The 23,140-nt window shown below is 39.0% G+C and overlaps 1 protein-coding gene and 1 long non-coding RNA gene across 3 annotated transcripts; one reads left to right on the top strand and one right to left on the bottom strand.

Moving 5' to 3' along the window:
• Positions 1–5,234: 5,234 nt before the first annotated feature.
• Positions 5,235–7,223, bottom strand: foxd3 (forkhead box D3). Its single transcript, XM_044199671.1, has one exon. The coding sequence runs from the start codon at positions 6,827–6,829 to the stop codon at positions 5,633–5,635; it is 1,197 nt and encodes a 398-aa protein (XP_044055606.1). The 5' UTR covers positions 6,830–7,223; the 3' UTR covers positions 5,235–5,632.
• A 239-nt stretch (positions 7,224–7,462) lies between these two features.
• LOC122877728 lies at positions 7,463–22,613 on the top strand. Of its 2 annotated transcripts, XR_006378317.1 has the most exons (4): positions 7,463–11,346; positions 11,556–11,644; positions 19,226–19,278; positions 20,979–22,613. It is a non-coding gene; the product is annotated as an uncharacterized LOC122877728 (long non-coding RNA). The 2 variants fall into 2 exon arrangements; XR_006378316.1 differs by having other exon boundaries at positions 7,463–11,644.
• Positions 22,614–23,140: the final 527 nt, after the last annotated feature.

The following is a 23,140-nucleotide window of genomic DNA, read 5'->3' as shown; positions in this document are numbered from 1 at the left end:
TCACTCTTTTGTTAAAACAATATGATTTCTTCTACTATGATGACTTTCAAATGCTGCAGGTGATCTAATTTACAAATTCCTGCTATTCCATATCCTCTTAATTGGAAACTCCTGCAGTATTTATAGTATGTATTTACAGGCATTTCAGCTCTGTGTGAAGCTTTGAAGCCCAAATTACTCCCTATTCCAGAGGCATTTGGTGTCAAAGCAGAATGTGATTCTGATCCAGTCTTTTTCAGTGACACTCAACATGCCCTCTCTGATTCTCAAAGGTCAAAGGTAACATATTAACTCCTTCCCTTGAAAAATTTTATCACCCAGATGTTTAAAATCCAGAATGGGACTGAATAGGGACTCCTCTGCTACATAAAAGCTGATGCATCCATCTTCATACAGTGACACTGCAACAATTTATTCCCTCATAGATAAACAAAACACAGATACTATAGGACATGACTATAGGACATCTCAGTGGCACTACACAGACAAAAACTACATGTACATTTGTACACAGTTTGAAAATTCATTCTTGACTTTAGAAACAGCATTTGACAAAAACTTCTCATCCATGTTGGCTTAAAAGTTCAGTATGAATAAGATATTTAATGGATATTGAAATGCAAATTTGAACATCTGTCTTTCCATGACAACTGGGCAAACTACTGAGTGTACCTTGTGAGATTGATTTTGGTCAACTAAATGTACATGGGTTCATGAGATTTACAGTATAAGTGGCTTAGTCAGCTGCACTGGAGTCACTCTGACAAGCCACACTGCAGGTGGCTAAGTCAGTGGCATTACATACTGCAAAGTTGTGTGCTTATGATTTAGCATGTGGACAAAAAGAGATGTTTTTGTTATTTGTGTTTCTGTGCAATTTATTCTCTATCGCTCATAGTGATTAGTTGATACCTCGTAGCTTGTGCATGGGTTTGACTCACTATCTGTAAGCTACAATTCATAAAAAGCCAGATAGAGTACTTCAGTGTTCAGGCAGCTAATACTCATCATATACACATAGATACACATAAACAGTCAAGCATGTAAATCACTAATGCCTTGATATTGTTTTAGGTTGAACACATAATCCAATTAGGGCCTTCGGGTAAAACATTGACCAAATTACAGTAAACCACAAGGGCGCATTATGATTGAAACTTCAAAGTGTTCAGATCAAAGATCATTTCATTTGTGGGTAAATTAAAGAAACTTGGCTGTATATGGCCAAAACAGCTGCAATGTGTTGGTACAAACAGTTGAATTTTACCTCTTTTTTTCACTTGGGTCAGGTGTACTGAAACACTGTCCAAGCATAACTCCCATCATAATGAATGAATGAATGAACGAATGAATGAATGCAAAAAGTCAACTTTGGGTACAATCCCAAAAGAAATGCATACCTTTTCAGCAGTCTATGCATTTGTTTGTCCTATTTGGATGTACAGTTGGGAATGGAAAACCGAGGGTTTCAAGGTCCAGAAAAAAACAGCGCGTTGATCACATACAGTATCTATAGTAATAAATATGCTTGCTTAGTCTTGTGTTAACAATTTTTCAATTACACTTTGAAAATCTGAAAATCACAACTGAGAAGTGTTGACTTCGCCACAAAATGATGACCTTAGTGGAGGTCATATTGTCCTTCTGCCTTTGGACCACCTTACCAATTTAGTTTACTGCAAACAATTGTATCCTAATTTTTGTGAATCTTCATATTCTAGATATCCAAATCTCCCCCAAATGTCCTGGTGTCCTTGGTATCTTCACAAAAAACAAGGCCTCCACAAACACTGGAACTTATTCTGAAAGAACCTGATACATAAACTTAAGTCCAGATATATTTGAAGACAGGTATATGAACTGTTTATGAAATGCATGCTAATTGGACTGATGAGCATTAACAATCACTTATAATGTGGTAGGTGTTTGAAAGCTAGGTGACCTGTACCATATGCACAAAATAGTGTCCTTACCACTGAAGCATAGCCTTCAAGGCTGCAGATATCATCATCATCATCATCATCATTATCATTATCTAATGAGATACTGTACAGAACAAGGTTAATGTTAACTTTCTTCCCCTTGCACACAGGTGTTCACAGGTGTGTAAAACACCCAAAAGACACCCATGTTGTCAACAAAAACCTTACTTTTTGTTATATGTTGTTAAAATACTCATCCTGTTCAATTTAAAGAAAGATTTAAGGTCAAAATTAACTTGAATTAACCTCAGTGCTTTCTAATTTATTGAAGCTCTATCTGCTAATGAGTTCACTTGCTGGTAAAATAAGTCAACAATCAAACACACACTGTGGACTTTATTTCTAAAAGACTGTCGCTTGAGACTAATACAGACTGGCTGCTAGAGCTGTGGGAACCACAGTCCAGACCTCTCTCCACCTGTGCACAAGCACGTGCAGCTGCATAGGTCATTATCGAGTGGGTGCGTGCTGGCTCGCGAGAGTGCGACTGTTTGCTCTTCAAATGAGCACATTCGTCCAATCAGCAACTTGTTGGTGACATAATAACACGAAACACCAAAAACTGCGTTTGTTTTTGACACAGTAATTGACAACGGGTTAAAAGCAGAACAGAGCAGGTTGCCTTAATGTCTTTAAACAAACTGCAGTGATGTTAACTGGTACTTTTTGGAGGAAAATATATGTCTCTCACGAAATAAAATATTTTTTCTCAAATGTTATTATCGCCTGTATTTCATAATATTTTCAACGCTGCTTTCAGTTCAGTTTTTGTCCAATTGGGGTCACGTGGAATCTGCTATATTCCAACGTTGTCTTTTCCCATCATCTGCTTCTGAAACCTTAATTTACAATCTAATTAACATCAGCAATTTCAGTGTCCCTGCTCAAAGATAAATAATGGTCCATTCTGAAGCTAAACAGTACATATATACCCCAGTATGATATGAAGCTGTGAAAGTATTGTGAATGCTGAGGCATGTGGATAAAAAATATTTATCATACTCACGTCGCTCATCATTATAAAAAAAAACTATTGTCAATGAAAATCAACGATTGGTCCAGATATTAATTTATTTCAGTCCCCCCTCTTTAGTAAATTCTAAAAATTGCATATTCTAAAGATTTATTCAACCTAAATTATTGGACAAAATAAAAAAGTTTAACTGGGCTTGCCGGGAGGTTTGTCCTCCATAATTTCAGGTTGTGATGTCTTCCTAAATATTTCTTTTCTTTTTGATATCTCTAATAAAGAGCCAGAGGTATCAGTTTACGCCCCCTAGCGGCTTGAATCTCGTCTCTCCCGAGGTGTTATCAGCCTGCATCAACACCGGTGCAAAACATCACACACACAGACATCACACGGAGACTATTAAGTGCACTTTTACTGCAGGCACTCTAATCCAGTGAGACATGCGCGTGAGCGTGAGAGTCACCCTGCTTTGTGGAAGCTGAACCTGCATCTGTAACCACACATGCCTCACACATGATATGACGGAAACAAATCAGAGATGAATGTAACTGATATGACAACTAGACACGTGTTAGCCAAGTGCAAGTTTGACTTTTGATGTTTAAATGCTTTGATGTTTCCTTACAGGAATTTGTGTGTCAAATATTCCCGCAAAAAGACACACACAGAGCTGCACTGGGCAACATCCCATGTTGCTTTTCCATACACCTTTAATCAAAATGATGTTGTCTGACTGTTCCCTGAAAGTGACCTCTGGCTGCCCGGACGTCTTCTTCACAACCTCTTTAAACTGCCTCTTATAGTGAGTATGTGAATATTGAATACCTCCTTAGTTTATAAATTAAGAGTCGAATTATGAGAAAAATATAATCACAGAAATGATCAAGAACCCATTACAGAGCCTACAACTTATATATTTGTATTTCTTTTTTATTTCTATGATATGATGCGTTTCGATTAGAGGAATAATCAACGAAAAAAAAAGCCAATGATGTGCAAACAGGGTTAGGCTGGCAATAAAACGAATTCTGTAATACAATAATAATATCATATTGTACATTACTATTACTACTAGGCTACATTATTAATAATAATGCAAATAATAGGCTGATAATAATAATAATAATAATAATAATAATAATACTAATACTAATACTAATAATAATAATAATAATAATAATAATAATAATGAATGAAATGCCACGGTGACACTGGAGAAGCCTTTTGCATCATCAGCACCTTCTTCGGTGTCTGAAAGTGAATTGAAGCAGAGAGAGGGGCTCCTTTCTCTTTCTCATGGGGATCAGATAAATATAGCGCTTATAACCCCCCCAACACACACACACACACACACATACACCAGCCCGATCGCCATTTGTTGTTTGTGTAAAAGTGATTAGCCAGACACAACTGCGAAACTGTTACCTTTATAGTAGCCAAGCCGCAGAATATCCTGTAAAACGATACGAGCAGTGATGTAATGGTAAATTAAAAAGGTGTCTAAACTGTGACCTCCAGTCAGGGATCATCATCAGGAAAACAACCATAAATGTAGTTTAAAAAGCAATTAGACTGTTTTATAATTGACCCCTAAATGTTAATGGATTTTACACTGGTCTGTCTTAACATCTTAAATATGATGTCAGATTTATATCAGCCTGAAAAACTTTGGAAAAGAACACATTTAAGTGTATTTGCACTAAATGTCAGGATATGACATGTTTTCCCTTCTACACAATAATCCTCATTTTCACTTAAAATATTCATTTAAAATCCATTTTATTTTTCTTAATTCCCTTACTACTTTTTTTTTAAACATTCGGCAACAATTCTCATTTAATTTTAAAGAGTTATTCCAAAGTTGCAATACAAGTTTTAAAAAAGGGTTAATATGTTTGCTGTTTAGCTGTTGCCGTAAAAATATAAATCCATTTCCCTCTGTTACTCGGTAAATATAGCCTAATTTGAATGGTATTATTACAAATAAAACTGAAATATAGAAAGGTAAATTTAAAAATCTAGACTTTTAACATCGTGAAAATTGGGTGATGCTTATAATTATTAAGCCTGAAAATGAATTTTAAATTGAAGCATATAATATTCACAAGACAACTTTCCTTTTATGTGATAAATCTCTAAAATCTCTAAAGTCAATATTATAATGTCTACAAATCAAAATAAAATTTACTTAGCATGAGAGGTTATTTATGTTGGCTAAAAAGAATATGTTTCTCATTAAATCTGATATCAAACAATTTAAGAATGTTAAAAATGAAATTTGATTTGAATTATTTCTTAGATTTATTTACAAATAAATTCAATTTACAACACAATATTGCTACACAGAATTACATATATTTGACTTTTTTTCATTATAAGGGCCCTCCAGTTGAGCTTCCAATACAAAAAGAAAATGTAAAATAATTATCACAGATCTCAAACAGGAACAAAAGAAAAAAGACAGGTAAAAGTCAAACAGGTAAAGTCATTCTTTTTTTTTTACAAATATTTACAAATATTACCTGTACAGAAATATCTCCTTTTTCTTTTTTCTCTGTGTTTGAACAGTCTTTACATGGCTACAGAGTCCAGTGTTGCCTATTGATTTGCGCTGTTCACACTTCCCCCAGTAATAATGTCTCTATATAAAAATAAGAGTTTCTTTTCTCTTGGTTTTAAGTCACTGTGAAGGCCATTTGGAAACTGCCGCCGCCGTCGCTGAGGGTAAAACATGTCCAGAAAGAATATTTGACGGTACGCTGAGGATGGGAGTGATAGCGGCTGAGGTCCGGCTCAGAGACAGGGACTGCGCGCTCAGCAGGGCCGACTGAACGGTCACCGGAGGCCGCAGGAAAGCTTGAGCAGCGCCCGGTGAGGACGAGGAGGCGCTGGAGACCCCGATGATGTTCTCTATACTGAAAGACGGTCTGTTTGAAGGCTCTGATTTGATCATGGACGCCGTGCTCAGACTGTTGAGCTGAAGCTGAAGGCTCGGGCTGAGCTGGGAGTTGAACGCTTTTCTGTTCAGCTCCGCCGAGGGCAGGAGAGGGACCCCCGGGGGCAGCATGTGACCTACTGGGGGGATGTACGGGTACTGCAAAGCCGCCGGATGAGTATAAGCAGCCGGGTGGATCCCGTAGTGCCTCCCGTAGGGGCCCCCAAGGCTGTACGCACCGAAACTTTGCATCATGAGAGCAGTCTGGTCCCTGAGCATGTCCGGCTGAACTCTCTTGAACCTTTTCCTCCTCCGGAGGAAGCTGCCGTTGTCGAACATGTCCTCCGAAGCGGGATCCAGGGTCCAGTAGTTGCCCTTGCCCGGGTTGCCAGGTTCCCGGGGGATTTTCACGAAGCAGTCGTTGAGGGACAAGTTGTGGCGAATGGAGTTTTGCCACGCCGGGAACTTCTCCCGGTAATACGGGAAGCGGTTGCTGATGAACTCACAGATGCCGCTGAGGGTGAGCTTTTTCTGCGGGCTCTGGAGGATGGACATGGTGATGAGGGCGATGTAGGAGTAAGGTGGCTTTACCAGGCTGTTTTTGGGCTTCTGGATCGCACCTCCCGCCGCTGAGCTCTGGTCTTGACCCTCTCCCTTTCCGGTGCCCGTCTCTCCCTCCCCGGAGCTCTCGCAGCACGGGCTCCCTCCACCGGACCCCATCTCCTCCTTTTCTACCTCGATCTCATCTTCCAGCTCCTCGTCGCCTGTTTCTCCTCGGAGGTCGTGCAGGATGCCTCCCCCCGGGCTGTCGCAGTCACTGTCCACCCTCTCCATGCCCTCCTCGTCTCCCTCGCCCACCACGTCGATATCCACGTCTTCCGCTGTGAGCACAGTTTGGCCGGACATGTCGCTGGCTCTTTCGCTGCCTCCAGACAGGGTCATCTCACGGCTTACTTACACTTTTTATTTTAAGTCTACCGGAGCCAAAACAACAAAACAGCCGGGTGTGATGGGTGGGTGAGACCAGCGCGGTCAGTGCGCACACACGGCGGGTCTGCTGGACTTCTTGTCGCCCCTGTCAAGAGATCGGATGTCTCCAAATATCTAAATGCGGTTGAACCGGCAGCAAGCCAGTCAAGCCAGAGAGAAACTTCAACTTCTACAAATATTTCTCCACTCGGTAAGTGAGCAGGCCTGTGGAAAGCGGCGAGTCTTGCCTCGAAGTTGTTTGGAGATGTTGCGACTTTTGCGCCCCGACGTCCCTTTTCCGTGCGTATATTTCCTATAGGAGTGATATTTGGAGAACCAAGTCGAGATGACACATGCTGCTTTTAAAGGTAAGATTACTTTTCCCAGTATAAGATATACTATCAGTGCAGGACACGTGGTTTGGTGACGACAGACGCCCCCTCTCCTCTCCTCTCCTCCCTCCCTCCCTCCCTCCCTCCCTCCCTCCACCCTCCTCTCCTCTCTGTTAAACCATGCAAACTGGAGTTGTTTCATGGATTTGTCAACAATGGGACATCAGCAATGCTGCTTTCCGCTGATTTCTGTGTTCGTCCGTCATAGACCATTTAACGATGGCAGAGGGAGGAGGAGGAGGAGGAGGGGGGAAAGAGAAAATTGGCCTGCATGATGGAAAGATCTGACGCACATTAACGTTACTGCGTAAAAACAATCCAAACATTTAACTTTGCTAATGCAAACTCTCTGGAAAGCTGGAGAATGAAAACGACGACAGCTAAGTTCCCTGAATCCTCCTAGTTGTGTTAACGTTTGTTTGTTTTTTATTGTGCATGCATAGATTTTTCTGATATTTAATTCATTCCCGTGCATGTCTGCCCATATGATACTCTGTGATGCGTGAAGATGAAACATTTTTACTATTTGGTGCTGAAATGCATGCCTTGATATTTCCAGCTTTACAGCCCGCCGTGTAGATCCAAGCTGCGAATGCAAAGCATGAATTTACGTCTATTTATTCCCACAGGATTAGCCGAAGGTGGGAAGAATATTGAGCAGCAGCGGCAGCAGCACCGGCGACAATGAATGGAGAGAATAAAGAGTTTCCTTAAGAGTTTGGAAGAGGTGCTAACGACCCCAATCATTGCATGTTTTTACATTTGAAAAAAGTAGGAAATGCGGGCAGCGGGTGAATGCAAAGAGAGCATTTATTCACAAGCATGAAGGTGAGCGGTGTAGGCTGGGCTCAGGGAGAGGATGTCGGATCCGATACAGAGGGTTTCCTCCGTAGTGTGGGAACATTTGGGAAGACTAGTGAAAGAACAGGACATTTCGTATTTCAGCTAACGTTCAAAGCGACTAAAGAAATGTGTGGTAAATTAACAATATAGGAATTTAAACTCAAGACATATTCCGACAAGCGATTTAAACGTTCAATTGATTTTATCGGAAGTCTTTTAGCAGGTTAATGAAAATATCTATAATCAACACCAGTCAGTTATTTGTGACAAAGATTTATTTGAATACATTAAAACACATAAATGAATTAGAAATGAAGATATGCTGTAATCAACGATTAGGCTATTTCTGAGCCCCACGCTCCTTTTTCTCAATTAAAACACTGTATGAGGCAGAATACATTTTAATTCAGGAAGTATCGTTATTATTATTGTTATTAGGCATATTATTGTTATTATTATTATTGCCAAATTAAATAAATTACACGTGTCACCTATGAATGACATAATTACCATTCATTACTTAACTCATATGATGAAAACTGAATGTAGGCCTATCTTCTAACAACAAAAGCGCATTTTCATGAATTTATTTTGCAGTTTACTTTGCTTTAAAATCCCATCTGGGTTATTTTTGTATCTTATAGTTTTTGGAGTAAATGTGATCCTTTAATTGGATTTAGCAGTGCACTGAGGTGCTGCTTCATGCGCCACCTTCGACACCTCTGCTCTCGGGATACAAGTCGGATTAATCAAACGCTATCATTAATGATGCGCGTATGGGTCAAAGGACGGAAACATGGCTTCCGATTAGACTCGCCTTGTGTTAATCTCTCGGTGACCTGTGTGATCTGGAGGTCCGTCAATACGGATTACTTAGCAGATGAAACCAGAATCTACATCAACTTTTATCCTGCTTATCCGCAGGGCGCATGTGTATTGAGGAAAGCGCTGCTTCTGTTTAGTTTCTGGATTTTTCATAAATCAGCAAAATGAACTTTTGTGAAGGTTGCTTGTTTGGGAGGTTTTGCTAAAATCGAAAATGATCCGATCAAAGATGTTTTTGTCTCCTTTGCACTGCTGATTTGACACATTTCCTGCATTTCTTCAAAGCATCAGAAGTCCATTGAACTCTTTTTGATATTAGTGGCCTTTTTGATAGTAAATGGTGCCTTTTAAAAATGCTGCAAGAAATGTTTTATAGCAGCAAAATAAGAGAGCCACTGTCTTAACCAACATCTCTCCCCTCTCTCTCCCCCTGTGTGTGTGTGTGTGTATGTGTGTGTGTGTGTGTGGAGAGACAGGTGCAGCCAGCCTCCTTTTAAAAAATCTCAGAGTCGCAGTGTTGTGTGAAAGGCGGCGTAACTGCTGATATAACCTGACTGAAACAGCACCGAGAGGAGGTTTCATACCCGTCCTTCCTGTGATCTTTTGAAGCCTCATAAATCCGCTTTTATACCTCCGCAGTTTGTTAATGAAATGTACGTTTTAAGCACACATGCACGGCTTAGCGCGACAAAACCTTTTAGTATAATAAGCCAACTCGCTCCGGCATGAAACCATTAGGGGGGGACAGACAGAAGAGACAGCGGAGCAGCAGCAGCAGCAGCACAGGTGATGGAGAGGAAACAGTCTCCACATGTGATCACTGTAAACTACCAGCAAGGTCACCGAACAAATAGGCTAATTGTGATCATAATAATGTGATGCTCTGGTGATTCCTGAGAGGGAGGACTTTTTTCTCTCTTGTCCCCCTTGTGGATTCCTCTGTCTCACTGGGGTCAGAGGTCAGGGTCAGCTGCAGAAGACGGCAGGGTGTCGGTTGTTTGCTCAAGGACACTTCAGCAGGGTGGGAGATGATCTGTCTAAATGAATGAAGGTGGATGGAGATGCTAAATATTGTTATTTCATTTCAAGGGGGGAGGGGGGCATTTTCACGTGTTTCGATACTTTTTCCTTTGTGTGACATTATCTGATGCCACTGGAGTGGTTGTCCTGAATTTTCTGCTTTAAAATTTCCATATAATAGTTATTTCAAAGTATATCTTCAAAACTTGGGAAAGTGCGCATTCTCAAGCCTTTCTGAAGGTCATAAGACCAAATATGAAAAATATGGGACTTGTGAAGATTTGAGAGCATTTTAAGACATTCTTTATTGCAGTTTGTATGTGTGCGAGCTAAATGTCAAGGGCTTGCGGGGGATAAAAAGGTGTGGAGGTTTATATGGGAAAGGTGGATGCACATCCAATCAATAGTGACTCCTCGCTCTCTTTCTCTTTTGATTTCTTAAAAATGGGCTATGTTACAAAAAAACCCTGTTGTTGTGCAGTAAAATGTGGCGCATATAAGTACTAATTTGGAAACCTCTTATGTGGCCCCTTTAGAGGATTGTTATCATTTCAGAAAAAAAGTTAAAATCTTTGTTTATTATTAATTAGTTATTAAAATCTCTGTTAACTAATGATACAAATACGAGACTAGCTATTTTACGTCATATCTGCACACATAATAAGTGCCCATATTACAAACACATTATTCCAGGACAAATTAAACCCCCCCCAAAACTGAACCTTGTTTGACTCACATTCTTGCATCGAAAACAGCTGTTTGTGAAACCAGATTTTTGAAAGGCAACTCATTTAATTAATTAGGTGAGAGAGCAGTTGGGGCAGCAGCTAGTGAAACGATATGATAAATTAATGCCATTGTTAGCGCGCCTGTAATTACGACCATTATGTTAATTATTTTACACCAGTAGCCAAATCTTCAGCTTGTCAGATTTAATAGCTAAAAACAAGATGTTCTCAAAAAAAAGTGAAAAAGCTCACCATATCTGCAAATATGTGTGCCACACAACAGATACACAAAAAGAATGGATTATTGAAATATGTTTCCTCTAATTGGGTGTTTCATGATCGACAATGTGAATCCTGCAGAGCCCTGGAAAGCAGGCATGTGAGGTGCCCCCCCCCCTTCCTCTTCTTTTTGGAAATCACCATTTTCAGCCCTTCTCAAAGAATCCACTCTATCAACCTGCGAGTTTCTGTCAAACAATATGATGGAGCCCATTTTTAACCCTCCCTCCTGCGGGATCAGCCGGAGCCAGATCTCAGCTTCACAACAAAGCACAAAGGGCCCAGAATAGAAGACACGTGTGCATGTTGTCTATGTGTGCGTGTTTGTGTATATATTGGACATCCCATCTGTTTGACCCGTCCGTATAAAGACACCACGCAGCAGATCAGGCTGCACAGCCAGGTGACGTAGAAGGACTCACCTCCTGTCTTAGCTCGCTTTCGTTTCGTTCATAGTTTTGGGCTGAGGTAGCTTATGATGGGCTCTGAATGCATGTTTTACATTAGCTATGATATATGATAATAGCATGTTTTTTAAAAAAAGCACTTGATTTTATATTGGCGATGATCACCATGTTGACTCATCTTCTTATTTATTGTTTCCTCAAACAGATGTTGTTGCTGAAGCCAGTGGAAAAAAAAAATTAAATTACATTAAGAAACAGACTTTTTGAGTGAACAGCTGGATATCTGGGTCAGAGGTATAACGGACTTTCATCTACAATCTGTATTTTACTGGCCAGTAATACATTTCTTTCTTCAGTCTGATGTCTTCAGGCGTGTCTGCGGCCTGTTTCTGTTTCAAGGCGTCACAGTTTGCAAGTTTTATTTTGACCATGAAGGTTTCTTTATCATTTTAGAAATCATACTTTGAATGAGATGATTAAGATGGAGGCTGTCGATAAAAAGCATCTGGATTGGTCTAATCTGGTGATTTTGTGTTGTGAAACATAAATAAAATACATATAGTAAAATGAATTATCACATATATCCAAAAATATAGTTTTTTTTCTGGCAAATGTTATATATTTATCTTGCTACAATAAATGTCAGTGTAAAAAATCACGTGTTGTGAAAAATCACTTTCCATTAGTCCAGTAATCTTAACGAATATCTCTCATGGCTAGTCAGCAAATCACACGTGGGTGTTTAGGTCTCAAAACCTCTCTTTCATTGTCATCTTTGATTATCAGGCTGTTATTTCCCAGTTAAATTGAGTCATTGCCTATGAATTCGTTTTCATCTCATTTGAGGTTTAAAGAAACTAACAAACAAAACAAAGCGGAACAATTTGCAGGGCAATTGGAAAACAGTTTTTCCTGATTATTTATTTATTTATATAATATCTGTATTAAAAGTGATAGTGTCATGAGTTCTATTCTGCACACTTCTGAAAACACAATGCAGCGTCTCCACGCAGCCTCTCCGCCCGCCCATCGCTCCTCTCCTCCGGCTGTCCGTCAGTGGGAAGCCCCGGGAAGGCTGCATGAAACTCTGGTGCTGGTGGGAAAGTGACACCTCCAGCTAAATGCAGCCGGATTACCATGCCAATGTGTACTTGTTAAGTACGTGCAATGTCACCCAGTTTGTAGGATTTTTTGTCATTCAGATTAAGGCTGAAAAGTTGCACATATAGCACCGTGTTGTGTGAGTGCAGCGATTCAGGCTGTAAACAGTGCAAATTGGCCCTAAAGCAGGTATTTAACACGGTGTCAAAACACATGCAGCCTGGCTTTGCACCAAATCACTGTCTGCATAAAAGGATGGCCATTTAACAGCCAAGGGTGTTAAATGGATGTTTAAAATGAGACCAGCAAAAATCAGACAAAAGTCGCCAGAAATGTGTTTGTTCATATCTAAATATCAATTTTAGGAGCGAAATATTGTGCACTTAAATAGGCTATTTCTAGGAAAACATAACAGACATATAATTAATAAATTGTAAGTCACTTACTGTCACTTGTCTCCAGAAACTGAATTGATTTTTGGATGATTTGATGGTAAATTAGAAAACGTACGTTTTATTGCTCTATCCAATAGGAAAAATGATTATTTGTGTACTAAAAAAACACAGAATAAAAGAAAATCCTAAACTCAACATGGTGTCCAATTTGAAAATCATGTTGTGGCTCCCTATGCACTAATCTTAATGTTTGCACTTGAGGCAGTTTTTCTTATAATCCACATTAAAAGGAAACTGGCATTCAGTACGACCCCTGAACTCAATATCCTCTTGCCTATTGATGCATACATATATGTAACATTACACTAAATTACCTCCTACATCCTGCCTGCCCTGTCCATAATAATATTCCTTCACATAATCTATCAAGTTCTTCACAAAGACACTTTACCTCTTCTCGAACCCAATTATGGGAGAAGAAGATGATGATGAGGAGGAGGATGTTTATGTTAAAAAGTGTCTGTGTGGTAAGAAGAGCCTATTTTACAATATATTCTGAAGTGTTTAAATTAACATCACTAGTAGTCTATAATATGCTTTATTCTCATGAAGGCCTAATGCTATCTCCTTAAGGCAAATTATTTAATTCATCTTAAAGCCATAATATTTCTCCTCTAATGTATAGCTTGTACTCCATCCCTTATTTGCTTTATAAAAAAGTGTCCTTGTCTGTTATTCCAATGGGGAAGTGCATATCCCACACATCCTAATCAAAGTCGTTGTGCTGTCTCTTGAAATTAAGGACTGCACCTTTAAATTGTCAATTACTCTGAGGTTAAGTGGACTGAATAGACCCAATGATTCAAATCAGGTGTTACAATTTACTGCACATGGCTATCTGACTTCATTTCATTTTGGCCTGAATCTCTCTGGCAGACAATGAAGTGATTTATTACACAAAAGAACATATAAATGTGTAAATTTGGTCTCACCTAATCTGCAATTGTTTACTAAATAACACATTTTATATCATTTTACAACAAATATTTTAAACTATACATAAATAGACCTTTATTCTTCATGATTAGTTACACACTAAAAATCACTGGGTCAAAATTGACCCAATTTTGGTCAATATAGCACCAACGCAATACTGGGTTAACTTTACCCTGCACCAATGGATTGTTTTTACCCTGTGTTAGTGTTATTTTATTCATTAATGTTTAGTTATTTACCCAAACTAAAATATGGTATACATGTAGTTGCAAACTCTTATAATATACTCTAGCTCTTTTTAAACTTACATGTTATTATTTGTTACTGATTTTAATAATATGTCTATGCTTTGCAATTTTGTACATTATTTTGTACAACTAATGAAAAATTTGTGACTGTTTTATGGTAAAACTTGAGCATGTTGTCAGTATAACAGTGTATAACAGAGCAAGTATCCAGATTGTTTAAAGTACAAGTACTAATACCAGCTGTAAAAATACTCCATTTCAAGTCTATAGTCCTGCATTGAAAATATTACTGTGGAAAATATGATCAGGAACATGTACTTAAAGTATCAAAAGTAAAAGTACTCAATGCAGAAAAATGGTCCCTGTGACTGTTATATCATTAGATCACTATTACATGTGCATTCATGTGTAAATACTGTAGTACTACAGCTGGTGTAGTTGAGGTGTAACTCATTATTAACTATTTTAAATACAGTAGAGCTGCAACTAATGACAATTTTCATTAATGATGAATCTGCTGATTATTTTCTCAATCAATCGATTAGTTCTTTGGTTTGTGAAACTTCAGAAAATAGTGAGAAATGGCCGTTACAAATACCAAAAGTCCAAAGCGACACTGTAAAAATTATTTTTTCTGACCAATAGTCAAACCTCAAAATTATTCAGTTTACTGTCATTTAAGATGAAAAAAACAGCATATCCTTACTTTTGAGAAGCTGGAACCATGCAATGTTTGGCATTTTTTGGATGCTAAATTATAACAATGCATCATATTTTATAAGCTCTTCATATGTTTTACATGTAAAATAGTATTTGGTAAAGTAATTATAGCTGTCAGATAAATGTAGTGGAGTAAAACGTACATTATTTCCCTCTGAATTGTAGTGGAGTAGAAGTATAAAGTAGCAAGAAATGAAACTACTTAAATATAAGTTAAGTACAATACCTCAGATTTGTACCTATGTACAGTCGTTCTTGAGTAAATAAATGTACACCACTGCAGAATAACAATATTGTAGTTTGGGTCAATAACCCAGTAACCAATATTGGGTAACCAATAACCCCAGTAATATCACTAACACAAGGTCAAAATGACCCATTGGTGCTGGGTAAAGTTTACCCAGTATTATGTTGGTGCTATATTAACCCAAACCGGGTCAATTTCAACCCACTGAATTTTAGTGTGTATAATTTAGGTGATTTTGCTCATATTACAGTGTTTACTTATGCTTTTAACTATAAGATTAAACATGTCTGGATAATAAAGTTAACAGCCAAACAGTGTTAACACCCAAACAATGTTACCACCCTCACACCCATGCTGGGCGTCTAAAGTCAGCCACACAAGCATCAATATTTTACATTCCCTGAAGAATCCTCTTTAAAGATGCAATCAATGCCTCCTATTCATTATCCATGTGTATGTCTTCTAGGTATGGCCTTTGTCATTAAGTAATAATTCACCCCTCAACAGTCCCACATTACTCCGCTGCTCCATACTTTTACAAATGCCTCGGGGCTATAAATACTAATGAAATCTCTTTGCTTAATTTGATTTTGCTGGTACACTTGCAGTTATGGCTGAACTTTCCCACGAGAGAGGCTGATTGAACACTTTCAAGTCCTTATGGAAGCAGGAAAACATTCCAAAGAGCTGGGGAGATCATTTCCATAATTACCCCGATTGGCAGCCTAATGACCTTCTGTGACAATAAAAAGATCTCTTGTTAATTCCGTTTCTGTCGCTGACATTCAAGAGATTCCTATCTTACATGTTTGAGGGTTCACAAGATAACAAGTGTACTTTTTTTCCCTCCCGTTTTCACTGAGCAAAAGAGCAGCCCCATTCAGTTTTGCTCCCCCAACACGTTGCAGTGATGTGGCTCTGCTCTGCTCTGCTGTGAAAGGGATCTGCTTGTGTCTGCACAGCTCGTCCACCCTGCCCCAAAGTTGGATAATTTATGGGCCTGGGGGAGATTATAAAGATGGATCTTTGAGGCAATCAATTCTCATGTTGCGTTTTGAATGGTGGGATAGAAATGAAGTGCAGAATAATTAAAAAGATCACAAGTCCCCCCTCGCATGTAATAATGAGTGGCTCCAGAGGCAGTGGGCTCTGCCACAGTGCCGGAGGAAGCGCCTTTGATTTGACTGAGAGGACACCCGGCCCGGTCCAACACACCGCTGCACAATGGGGGGGTTTCACCGCCGCCACACACTGAGGCTGCATTGCAAATCACTCTCTGTGACTGTTTGAGGACTGTGTGCTTGTCCACCAGGCAGATCATAAGCAGATACTGTTGTCAGAGGAAATGGGGGGGGGGCTTGTTGCTTGGATGTCTAAGTCAGGATGACTCAGAGCTGGCATGAAAAGTGTTGGGGGCGGTTGTTTGGAATATGTTTCACAGTGACCACAATGCTCAGAGTGTTATGGGATGTTAAAATAAAATCCATCCGTTCTTTGCATATGAATCAGTGTCAAAATGTACCATCAGCCGTCTGCATGCACAACTGTAAGCTGTTGTGCCTTGACAAATTCAAATGGTAATCTAAGGCCTTTTTATACCTCTGAATGTATTAGACTAAATGTGAAATGTGCATCTGTTAGTAGCCTTTTTTTTTTTTTTACATGCTTCTTAGTTTTGTCATTGCCTGCCAATTCTCCATTTTCTTTCTGTAAAGGACAAGCTGTTTGGAAATAAACTTCTGATATCTTGGCCCACTCACGTTGTATTGCACTAGTACTTTGCTTAGTACATAAGGTATTGTTCAAAGGATGGTAAGGAGGATCAAATTTGGCCCCCCAACCCAACACACACAACACAGTCCCTGAATTATGATGAGAAAATAAAGTAAAAAGGACTCTGTGGTGAGCTGGCGAGAGCATCCTGGAAACAGACATGTTTCCATGACAGCAGACATGTGTGACTGCTTTTCTCTGCTGGAAGGGGAAGTATAAAGACACCTGGCAGTGGGTCACACTGAATATCATTCTGCTGGTCACTTGGTCAACTCAACATTGGCACCCTGGACACTCATCCAGAGACATGCAGTGCTGCAGGCGGTAGTTAATTTAGTGTGGATTTAACATCTCATAACTGACAGCCATAGATTGATTTCACCTTACAGTGCAGGTTCAAGGCATGTTGTGTGTGTGTGTGTGTGTGTGTGTTTGTGTGTGTATCTCCTCTCTCATGACCTGTTTGTTACCATCTCTAACACTCCTGATGTTTTTTTGTTGTTGTAAATGACTGCAGAAGAGGAGTTTAGACGGGCTGTGTTTTGACCTGTACATGGATGAAGCTTTTTCTAATAAACTGATCAAGCACCATTTCTTGGTTGCAAATATCAATGAGCTAAGATATGAATATAAATGAGTGATACTGATATTTGACAGCCTCGGGCATGTTCACAAACTGACTTTTAGTGGGTTACAATTGGCAGGCTTACAAACAAAAAGAGCTAGACAGCAAAAATGAAACTTTCCCCAGCATTCTTTGTTGCCTATAACAGCCTGTGGATTGATTTCTATGTAAAGGACTCGGTTTTTCTGGAAAAATCCAAAGGACATGATGTTTATGCGCGCTCCCAAGTGCATACTCTTCAGCTCCCTTACAGCAGCAACAGTGTGCAACACTTACTGAATTTGGCTTATAAATGGAGTCCGCTAACAAACGATCTGAACAGGGCACCCACCGAAACACAGTCAAACACAAAGTCCAAAGTCAAAGCTAACATTACTGCAAATCATGTGAAATATATTGTGATACTGTGGTTTTAGCTGGCTAACGTTAGCTTGCTTGCTAATGTAGATGAATTGCTAGCTAACTAACGTAGCAAAATACTGTCTTGGGTGAATAACATCAGCTAATTCATCCAGACTCTGTGGGCTGATCTGGCTGGTAAATTGGTTTGCTTGCCTTGCAGGTTACTTTGTTGGTTGTCGTTGCAGGGCAGCCTGATACGTGCAGTGTGCCTTGGTTGTAGCTGGCTGGCTAACCTTAGCTTGCTTGCTCGCTAATGTTATCCCTAGCAAAATACTATCTGACTGCATATGTTATTTATGCAAATTACTTCACCAGCTAACGTGATCCGATACTAACTTATGTATTAAGACAAACGGTGTTGATTTTAGCCAACAATAAATGATGTAACGGTACAAAGCGAAGATGTATAACGATTGCTTTCTACTAGCCAAGAGCGTTACAAGGCAGGGGCGGCCAACTAGCTAACTGTAACCTAAGTTAAGCTGAGGTTGACTGGCTGGATTTGGCTTGGCTGCGCGGTGTGGGTCTGGCGTTGGTTGCTTTGTGGTGTTGGCTGATGGGGTGATTTGCAAGCGGCAAGCTAGTTAGTATCATGGAGCCAATGGTCCGAATTAAATATAGGAACATTATAGATATTAACATTATTCAAAATATGACTGTAATTTATTTTCCAGCATTCAGTGTTCATTTCAGCATTCAGTCTCGTGTATGTCACTTTTGGCCGATGCCAAGGATGATGATGCTCGCTCGCACTCCCAACACTCCTGTTTTTCCCGCTTTTCTCCCGTATTTGCCCTCTCCCGGCGCCCTCCCGTTTTGTTGTTTCTCCCGGGAAACTCTTGTAATTTGCATGTCCCTTAAACTTTATTAAGAATACACAGATTCAAGTTTTGGATGTTTGTCTGACGTCACCCAAGTTGCCAGATTGTCTATGAAACACACACAATCTACACACTACATACAATTTCAAGCCATCTGTTACCGCAACTGGGCAACCCAAACCCTGATCCAAGGGGCGTGTGCGCAGCTGCTCTCTGCGCAGACATACGGGCCAGCTAAGTTAATGTTAGCTGATGTCAAAATGTCTGGGCACGACAGCGTTCCCTCCCCCCTCCCTGCTGAAAAAACCTCCCGTATTATGAAACCAAAATGCTGGCAGGTATGGCAACAGGACTGCAGTTCACTTATCGGCCAAAGGTGTCATTATCAACAAGGGTTTTCTGAAAGTTACCTTTAACCCTTTCACAATTCTTTAAAATTTTATTTCATCTCAGCTTTAACAGGCAGCCTGGTTAAAGTTGAGCCTCCACAATAAAGTAGAATACTATTTTGTTTTTCTATTATTCATTTATGTTTTTTCTGTTTTAGGGGCCTCTTGTGTTGTGGGTAGATGCAGCACATTACAGGATTCTCCTTTATAGGTGAGTATTACTATCAAAATATACCATTCTTAATTCTTTAAATCCAATTTAAACACATATGTGGTGGCAGCCAATCTAAAACATTCATTAGAATACACCAGTTTTGTGTTACTACTGCAAAAATTGTGTTGTATGCTTTCATTTCAAATGTTTTCCGCTTATTGGAACACTTTTGTGATTAGTTGCCCTTAAGTTGCTTCAAAAAGAGAAAAAACGCCACTGAAGCTACTGAATCAGTCTATACATTGTATATGTATATGTTAATAATCAAAATCAAATAAACAGCAGGATAAACTTTTAATATTTTTAACTTCCGATTGTAAACAAAAGCATCTGGTTTATGACTTTTTTGTCCAGCCAGTGGCTTCTGCTTCACTGAAGGAAGCAAATGGCATCATTTAATTTAAACTTGTTTCAAAATCATCAAAGTGCTGCGGTTAATAGTTATTTGGCTGGCTTCTACTTGGCCTTATGTCAGAACTCAAGAACCAAAAGGAAAGCTAAACGGTTAATGGGGCCATGTGACTGGATTTGAGAAAACAGCTCAGAACAGCAAATTCAATTATCATGTTAGAATTCAGCATGAAAACAATCTATACTAGAAATTAGAGGTATTCCTGTCAGATGACTCGTGTTAGTGGAGCTAATGTCATTTGGAATAGCTTTACACCTTCTTTGAATGTTATCAAATGTTTACAAAAGAGCTTAATGTGCTACAATGCAATCAGAGGATCTACTGGGCCGGCATCAGCACTGAGCAGTGTTCCCTATGGGTGGCGTGGTGATGCATTATGGGTAACAAACGTTTAATCAAAAGTTGCCAAAATAGGTCAAATACAGGGGATGCAAACAACATAGTATTTATCCTATTCTTAATTTTCACAAGACTGTATAAATTAAAAATGGGAGGTTGTTATTATTTATTTTTCAATAATATTAATATGCCCAGACAGTAGAAAAGTAACCTGAAATGAGGGGAGAGAGAGAGGGATATGGGGGACATTGTGATTATATGTTCAATGCCTTAAAACCCTGGGCCACCAGGATGCCTTGATGAAATGTTATTCTGCAAGGACCTATTAATTCACCATAACAGCATTTTGTGTTTGTCTCACCATGTTGTTGTGTTGGAAAGTGACTTTTCTGCATAATTTGCAACATAGTAGACTTTTATATGCTCAAAAGAAAATGATTTGTGCTTCCCCAAACAGATGTTTGACTTGTCTGAAGACATTGGAACATTTTTTTTTCACTTATTTAACTTATCTCACTTATATTCACTTATCATTTCACTAACGTAGATCCCTGTGCAGCAATGTCTTTGACTTTATTCTGCTGCAACTGCAGAAATGACGGATTCTTCTCTCCAATTGTAAATTCTGATGTCACAGACATGAAATAATAATGATGATATGCATGATCATACATATGTACAGTCTTAAATATGTATGTACTGCACCTTATACATTTGTACATTTCTCTGGTTGAAAACTGCCATTAGCCACTCACAAAGAGCCACCACATCCTACTCTCCTCCTCTCATGCCATATGGCAGTAGGACTTTTCATCAGTTTGGGATGGAATTATAGTTTGGTGTCAGTGATGCAAACTTACTCTTCAATGTGCACTTCTTCTGTTGCTTAGTTATTGGGTATTTGTTGCACTTAATGTAATGATTACCTATCTTATTCCTCCTGTAGGGGTTCCTCCTCCTGGGTCAGGTTTTGCTGCATCCTGCGAGGGGCCGTCAAACTTTCGGAGGCTCACAAAGGCCCCATTCTCCTCTGTGTTGCTCTTCTTCATCACCCAGCTTCAGGGCATAGCCGATCTGCTCAAACCCCAGTATTGTCTGGGCAAAACCACATATTAAATTTGCCCCGCATAAGCCATTTCATTGAGCTGCAGCAGGAATTCCTTTGCTGGGTCATTCATCTGTGTACATGGTTTGGACACACATTTGAAACAAAGCAAGCCAGTCAAGGATAATATTGAGGAAGTTACATACATTTCAAGTTTTGCAGCATATGTCATTTCTGTTTCTTGCTCTTTTGACACTGGAGTTGTCGGTGCAGATTCATGCAGCGGGAACATTGCGATACTGTAGCTGCGAGCGATCCAAAATTTCTCCCTGCATATGTAATGTTTTGCACTTCATTAGGGATTCTGGATTTTCCCCATCAGGAATGTCAACTGAATAGAAAGAGAGGGAAACTAAGAGAGCTCTCTATCCACAGCAAACAATTAACAATGAATAATAAAGACAAAAAATCAAATTCAAGCCAACCAGAGGTTCTGTGGATAATTCATCAGTTCTGTATTGAAATAGTACATGAGCTTATCTGTTGTTTGTTCATTTAGTTATGAATCCATTTTTTATACCATATCTGTAACTTCATCTCTGCACCAGCACAGCATGATTTAGTTTATCACTTTATAACCATGTAAATGATTTATGTTGTGCTACTTGTCCTTATTGTAATTACAAGAGTATTTTAAAACTAGTATTTTTATCAAACATTTAAAAACAGGAAAAACCTGGAATGCCATTAAGATATAAGATCTGTTGCCCTTTGACAAACTTCTGAGATCATGAGCTCAACGCACTGCAACTTAAGAAAACACACGCAAATAGACAAAACACAAGCAAATGAGGCATAACAAAACATGATGCAAATTCAGACAACACAACCAAATTTAGAAATGCTTGACGTAGCTTGTTGACTACTCGTCAGTGGTGTCAGAAAATGAGCAAAAAAAAGTTTATTTCAGTTTATTTCACATTCTGATTACATGATTCAGACATTACTGCATAGTGTATATAGTGTACAGGCCAAGTCATGGAATACTAACTCCATGAGCCACAACCATGGCAACGCCTCACATGCATGGATGCATTGAGAGACTCTTGTCCCAGTGGCCACGAGTGGTACTGCTACAACGAAATCTCCTACAACCCAAAAGCATTTTCCACACATACCGACATCTATAAAACTGATGACAGGACACCTCCAACTGCAAACAATGTCAATTATTACTCTTTGTGTTAAAAATATTAATTTTTAATTTGTGGAGGTTTTATATTAGCATTCCCAGAGCCTAGAAAATGGGTTTTAAAGTAATAATAATAATAAACTTTATTTGTATAGCACCTTTCATACAAAAAATGCAGCTCGAAGTGCTTTACAACAAATAAAATACATGCACCGAGTGCCTCACATGAAAGACACAGAATGAACATAAAAACAGGGATAGAATGCCATTATTAATGGAAAATAAGATGGAAAATAAAAACTTCTTGATAACAAGAGTAAAATTAAAATAAAGATGAAAATAGAATGCATAACATAAGATGGAAATAAAACCCACTGAATAATAACAATAATAAAATAAAGTTTAAAAAAATAGAATACATAAAATGAAGCATTTTAAAAGAAGTGCAGCAGTGCATAAGTGCAAAGCAAAGTGCAAAAAGAGTATCCGGCCAGGATATCAGGAAAGTCACAGCTACTTAAAGGCTAAAGTGAAGAGGTACATTTTTAGCTAGCTTTTAAAAAATATTTAGCGAGCTAGCTTCCCTGATAATAGGTAGTGTGTTCCATAGCTTTGGGGCCAAATTGACAACAGTAACAATAATAAATTTATTTGTATAGCATATTTCATGCAAAAATGCAGGCCAGTGCTACACAAGACAAATCATACCAACAAAGGCAATAGAAATAAGAAAGAAAATAAATAAATAGGCAAACAGTTTGATAAATGATACCAGCAACGTCAACTCAAATTAAAAGCCAAGTTAAACCTTAATTCATTTTTAAAAAAATCAAGGGAGTTTGCTGTCCTGAGATCCACAGTTTAGGGCCAT

Source organism: Siniperca chuatsi, linkage group LG6, assembly GCF_020085105.1.
Source record: "Siniperca chuatsi isolate FFG_IHB_CAS linkage group LG6, ASM2008510v1, whole genome shotgun sequence".
NCBI classification, from domain to species: domain Eukaryota; kingdom Metazoa; phylum Chordata; class Actinopteri; order Centrarchiformes; family Sinipercidae; genus Siniperca; species Siniperca chuatsi.
The sequence above is the reverse complement of the archived record's forward strand: the minus strand, read 5'-3'. Positions and strand labels throughout refer to the sequence as shown.